The sequence below is a fragment of the Geospiza fortis genome, unplaced genomic scaffold (assembly GCF_000277835.1).
Source record: "Geospiza fortis unplaced genomic scaffold, GeoFor_1.0 scaffold112, whole genome shotgun sequence".
In the NCBI taxonomy this organism is placed as follows: Eukaryota; Metazoa; Chordata; class Aves; order Passeriformes; family Thraupidae; genus Geospiza; species Geospiza fortis.
Genome location: NW_005054298.1, coordinates 19,809,551 through 19,816,084, shown reverse-complemented (window position 1 = coordinate 19,816,084; position 6,534 = coordinate 19,809,551). Strand labels below are relative to the sequence as shown.

At 40.0% G+C, this 6,534-nt stretch overlaps 1 protein-coding gene across 1 annotated transcript in view; it reads left to right on the top strand.

The window, feature by feature from the left end:
• The window catches only part of ATP5MC3 (ATP synthase membrane subunit c locus 3), a 92,883-nt gene extending 90,098 nt beyond the window's left edge, over nt 1-2,785 (top strand). Inside the window, exons 4-6 of the mRNA XM_031058436.1 lie at nt 747-824; nt 1,176-1,369; nt 2,542-2,785. Coding sequence (XP_030914296.1) covers nt 747-824; nt 1,176-1,369; nt 2,542-2,656 — 387 coding nt within the window. The 3' untranslated portion in view covers nt 2,657-2,785. The remainder of the gene's footprint in view (nt 1-746; nt 825-1,175; nt 1,370-2,541) is intronic.
• The last annotated feature ends 3,749 nt before the right edge of the window (nt 2,786-6,534 follow it).

The following is a 6,534-nucleotide window of genomic DNA, read 5'->3' as shown; positions in this document are numbered from 1 at the left end:
GGCCGGGGCCCGGTGCCAGGGTGAGGGGGGGGGCAAGGAGGGGGAGGTCAGCGCCGCCAGCAGCTCCTGGGCCTACTGCGCTCCGTGCCTCACTGTAGGTCAAACTCCAGCCTGTTGCTTGTCCTGGGCAAGGCCGGAATTCTTTGCCCTTGCGGAGATAAAAGACTGTCCTGCATGAAAATGCCCTCTCTGGCCTGCAGAAGGTCTTACTTTGCACGGTCCAGGCCCAGGTTTCCCCTGCAGGAAGAGCTTTGTGCAGGAGCTGGTATGACCTTAGACTGCTGGGAGCCCAAGGACACATGCAGGCCGCTTGTGAAAAACGATTCATTCATTTGTGCCTTGCTAAATTTAAAAGTCTAGGTTACATCTGTGCATTTAACAACTTCGAAAATCATTTTGATGGCTTTTATTTGTTCATTTCAAAATGTGTTTCACTGCTTCATGGTCGGTCGGGATTTTTTGTCGCTGTTTTACTCCATTTTCTGTCAGCGTAATGCATGTATGTATATGTTCACTGAATGGCGTGGCTATTTACTATATATCTTCTGAAAACAGCGCTGTCAAATTGCATGGCAGTACTTTCTTCTGTATCGTTTATTGTATATGCAGCTGTTCAGAGATTGCTGTCTTTCAAGGAAGACAAATAGCTTAGTAGCTAATAGTCTTACTGTCTTACAGACTATTGTATGGAACAGCTGTGATCAAATGATTCATTTTTTTTTATAGTTTTTTTCCTCCTCTTACAGATCCGTGCTGGGTCAAGAGTCTTGTACAGACCAATTTCGGCATCTGTGTTGTCTAGGCCAGAGGTCAAGAATGGAGAGGTACCTTATAAACAAAATTCTGTATCTTCCTAAATTACCTGGTGAGCCTAAATGTCCTCAACCTAGAGTTCACTTGTACTAACTCAATACCTATAGTGTGAAACTTGCTTTAAGTCAAACACCTAATAATACTTGTTGCTGTCTTGCTCTTTCCCCTGAGAAGTCTTTCACGGTTAAAGTTGATACTTTCAGGTGGAACAGGTAATATTCTGAAGTTTATAACTTAACAGTCTCATCACTCTGAAGAATAAGTAGACATTGGATCTAATACAACTTTTAAAACTGCATAATAACACTATCACATGTTTTTTTTGTCTGAATATAATGTTTTCTTATGTTTTGTTTTCTTAGGGCAAGTCAACAGTTATCGGGGCCCAAAATACTGTCTCCCAGCTAGCACTTAGGGAATTCCAGACTAGTGCTATCAGCAGGGACATTGACACTGCTGCCAAATTCATTGGTGCTGGTGCAGCCACAGTAGGTGTGGCTGGTTCTGGTGCTGGAATTGGAACAGTCTTCGGTAGTCTAATCATTGGTTATGCCAGGTAATCAATCTCTCTCGTTAAAAACTATTTAATTGTATGCAGATGTATCTTGAGACAGCTGAACTGTAGAAAAGATAATGGCACTGTAATAAATTCTGTTAATGATTACTGTTACTGATACACATGGCTGAAGAGAATCTTATGAAACTGTACCATATTCATCAGGATGGCTCTGTTGTTAAATTCAGAACTTTGTACACTCTTCCTGGAGGAGAGCCATGAAAGAAATTGCATCATTAGACTTGGTTGGTCTTTTGGTCACTGAAGTCCAGTGTTTGAGCATTCAGTTCCAGAACTGAAATAAAAATCCAGCCTGTATCGTTCCCCATGTAAGAGGAAAAGTCCTAAATAGTCTTCATAGTCAGAATCATTGTTTAGGAATGGATGTTTTCTAATGCATTCAGCTCTGCATCTCAGAATATGCAGTTATTTTAGCAAATGAGTTATCATTCCTTCTAGAAATCTGAAGAGGGCAAGGGTGAGGATTTTGTAGTAGGGATGAACTTTCAGGTAATTTTACAACATTCCTGTAATAGAAGTAGTTCATGTGACATGATGGAAGAGCAGAACTGATACAGGCATAAAAGAAGTTTCATGTTCTTCACTACTTTTTCAACCAGTTAAGTCTTAACTTCTTAATAAAGATTTTAAGCCTTTTTGAAGACAAGGAAGCTCACTTTCCACTTGAAGAAACAGGTGTTTTCAGTACAGAATTAATATATCAAGTTTTGAATTTGGCACGAACATGTCAATAAGTGGTTGTAGAACATTGCTTCATAGTTTTATATTGGAGATTTTCTCCTCTCACTTCTTGAAGGCATATTCATTGCATTTTTGCAACAAACTGCTGCAACTTTTTTGTTGGTTTTTTCCTACTCTTAAGTGGTTTCAGTTCCTGTATTTGCCTTGAGAGCTGGTTAAAACATGATAAACATGAAATTCCTTGGGAGTATGGTTCTCATGTCACAGATGTGAAATAAATTTCTAAATTAGATCTGAGTCTAGTCTTAATTGCCAACTAATTTGTCTTCAGTGAAATCCTTGCAAAAATTGCTTGGATTTATTGGATTTTCCCATTTCAGAATCTGTAGCAAGGAACTATGAGGTTAAACTGCATGAAAAACATCTTGATTGTAAGGATAAAAAGGACTTACAACTTCTCTTTCTTTTAGAAATCCTTCTCTGAAGCAGCAGCTGTTCTCATATGCTATCCTGGGATTCGCCCTGTCTGAAGCTATGGGTCTCTTCTGTCTGATGGTTGCTTTCTTGATCCTATTTGCCATGTGAATGGAGATCTGCCTGTAATATTGGCATTGGAATGTAACTGCATTTTATGGGACTCCCAAAATGTTGGTGTCATGGAAATTGATGCTATTTCCAAAGTCATTTCATTAAAGATAACAACTTTAACTGTCACCTTGTTGCCTTCATTTATTGTCTTTCTCACTAGGGTATCTGGAAGATGGCCTTTTGTAATTCAGTCTCCATGGATTGCTCCTGATAAACACATACTGCATAGCACTCTTCCAGTCAAACATTTTATTTATTAAAATTAACGTGGCATATACTTAAAAGATCAAAGGATGCAGAGATTAAATGTGCAAGGCTGTAGTGTTGGCCTTGTTCCTTTATTTGTGTTTTTGTTTTTTCTTAAGCTAGCTGACACACATGTTCTGGCACCTCTTGATAGAAGGAGCCAAACGGAAATCCACGAAGGTGATAGGACTATTTGTATCAGTTTTCAAGTACACCAGATATTTTGATTACCATGGTAGGCTTTCCACTTGGATCTGACCAGTGTCCCCATTGAGCTAAATAAGCAACCACTCTAGTGTGGTCCAAGGCATTTAGTTGTGATACATGGACATTATACTTTATTTAGTTACTACATTTTTGGCATCACCTAATTCAAAGAGAGCTTCCAGCTTTCCAATTTTGTAGTCAGCCTTGCATTATCTCACACATTCTTTGAAGAGCATTAGGATTAAAGCATTTTGGTTTAAAAAAATTAGCTGCAGTATCTACCTTTGCTTCTCTTGTAGCAGTCTAAATGGATTTATGGTGTCATCTATACTTGGAGGAAAGCACTGTGTGCTACTATACTTACCTGGTGGGGGGCTTGATAGCATCTCAAACCTTATCCAGAATACTAAATAATTTGATCACATAAAAAATAAAGCTGAACTTTGTAAGAATGTAAGCCAAGCTTGTTAAATGTTTTGTCATCTTGTTGAGTAATTACTGAATTCAATATAGGAATTTTTATTGGAGCAAATTGAGAAATGATTAATAACTCAGATAAGTGTAAGGTGTGGGTAAGATTTTGTTTTAATCTGAATTAAAAAGTACCAAGTGGGTATTCAAAGAGATATGGTTTAGTGGACTTTAGTCCACTTTAGTTTATGGTGGACCTTGCAGTGTTAACAGTTGGACTTAATGATCTTAAAGGTCTAAAACACCTTTCCTTTAAGGTGTTTCCCAACCTAGATGATTGTAGAGTTTGTGTAGCAAAATTCTAGAACCTAGCATGAGAAATAACTTCCCCTGCATGTTCTTAGTAGAAAACAATAATCTCTAATATAGAGAATGTTCTTTTATATATGTGAATTTCAGAAGTGCAGAATATGAAGCAAATTATTAGTTTTAGAACAATATTAGTAGTGTCTTACATGAGTAGATCAGGAAGTGGGGGTTTTGAGGAGTGAGAGGGGGTAGGAGGTGAAGCATATTGCAGGTATCTTCCATGTGGTCTATGCTCATGCAGTGCTGATTTTAGGGACCTGCTATTACCCATTCTTGGAAGCCACTGATTTGCAAAGCTGACAGTGCATTTGTCCTGGCTGAAAGGTATTCTAGACTCTAAATTTCATCTGTGTATTGCTGTCCTGGTAGGTGGTGAACTTTTTTCTCATCTGTCAGTATAGCAGGGATCTCTACAGGCATCTGAGGTGGCAATCTGTATTTCCTAAAATCATGGACAGTCCAGTGGACTAGCTTATTCAAGCTTCAGGTATAACTGGGATTTGGCCAGGCATCTTCAGATTTGTCTTGGTCAAGTCCAGCTCCAACTCTGCTAATTCGGCTGAGGAATTTGTTTGCATATAAAATGTTTCTGCTGAGTTGTAATGGTGTTTGGTGGAGATAGAAGACCTGGCTGAATTACTGCTCTGTAACTTCACTAAGAAAGCCACCTGAGTCACTGAGTTATTTGAATTAGGTTTGAATAATGAGTTTGGGATTTACATCCCATCTTTTACCACCCTTTCAACATGAACCATTTTTCTTGTGGTCAGCCTTGCCTAAAAGACAGTGGACATCTGGGGTGATCCTAAATGTGGATGTGAAGGTTGTTTTAGTAGTAGCATCTCCCCGGGCTTTTTGCCTTTTGCTTTTTGCTGGTGAGCATAGGCCAAACTCAGACAGAGTGGCTGTTTCGTCACACCAGTGGTGACAGAATCAGATCTGCATTCTACAGATAAAGATTAATCAGGGACTTTCAAAACAAGGCAACAAACCTTCACACAGAGGATTATCCTCCTTAAGCACAATATGGGGCTTAGTTAGTCAGTGACGGGCAGATACTGACAGGTGAACTTATTATTATTATTACAGGGCACATGGAATCCCTGCCCAACAGAGCTCAGCTGGTCAATTTGAGTGGTCTGACAGGGAGTACCCTCAGTTTTCCTAAAATGCTCACAAAAGTAACAATTATAAATGTGTAAAAGACTTACTTTTTTTCTTACAAAAAAACCCCAACCCAGTCTCTTTGCCTTAATAGGGCAGCAAGACCAAGATCTCTTGATCTTCCTATAAGACCTTCCATCAAGAAATCTTCCTGTAGGTCAGAGAAACGAAACTTACGTTTCATGACGTGTTACTGTAGGCTTTACTTCCCCTAAAGCTCAGTTTCTTCTGACATGGACCATGCTGAACTCAGAGATGGTGAGCTCATGAAAATTTGTCCTGTAGGTTCTCCAGATTGAAAGACTGAATGTTCATGTTTCATTGTTGAAGATGAAGCTAGCTAAAGCCAGCTAAACCTCTGAAATAGCCTTGTTATTCTAATGGAAAATGAAGAAAATGTTAAAGTTACCAATTGTGCTGTTAAGTTACTGCTGCAGGTAAAAGTGATTCATCACATGCTGCAGGTAAAAGTGAACATCCTGCTGCTGTTTTTTCCCCTTTTCTCGCTTTCCTTTTCTTTGATTTTTGCATCAATTTCACACTGAAGAAAGGCACCTGTAGTTCAGTTTCTTAGCCCAGGCTTAGGACTGCTGCTGCTACATAATGGTGAAGCTAATCCATCAAAAAATAGTTATTTCCAATACAGGTCTCAGTTGCTCTCTGAAGAAAGAAGTAAGATCTCTATTCCTCTCTTCTGCATGTACAATTGAGTTCTTGCAACATGCTACTTCAAAGAATAATTCCACCTTTAAGTAAACAGTGTACTTTTATGCAGTGCTTTTTATCCTGCCATATCTTAAAGAACTTTGCAGAAGTGCTGCACAGTGCCCACCAAAACCATACACGAGAAGTGAAATGAAACATACCATACTGTCTTGTGCAAGTTCAGAGAAATTCAGCCAAAATGTATTTTACTGGAACTGATACTACTTTTTTAGAAGTACTTTATTGTTACAGCCTTGTACTCTCAGATCAGGGTCAGAACAAGATCAAATGATGCACATGCACAGAATTAAAGCTCCATGTGTGATTCAGAGTACACACTAGCTAAACTCTGTGGCCATATAGGGTTATGCTACTTTTTTAATGAATCCAAAATTCTTTTACTTCCTTCTGTGTAAAAATATAGGCGTTTGCCATTATTCTACAGTGCTGCGGCATTTTTGATACATTAACCAAGGTGAATGTTTAGCACCCATGGCCTCAGGCACACAGCTCGCTCCTGCCCTGAGAGCGGGTGTGTTGAGAGATGGGGAATCTCGCCAGTCGATGGCTTTGGAGCGCTGATTATTCCAAAAGTTGGATGTGACAGGCTCATGAAGCTTGCCGCTGAGCGAGGCCTTGCAGTGCTTTATTCGCTACGTGGTGCCTGCTGTCCTCAGCTGCCGGCTCTCCTGCACATCCTGCCGCAGAGGACGGGCACCCCCTCGGCCACGGCCGCACCAATCCCGCCGCACCCCGGGAGCGGGGCCTGCTGT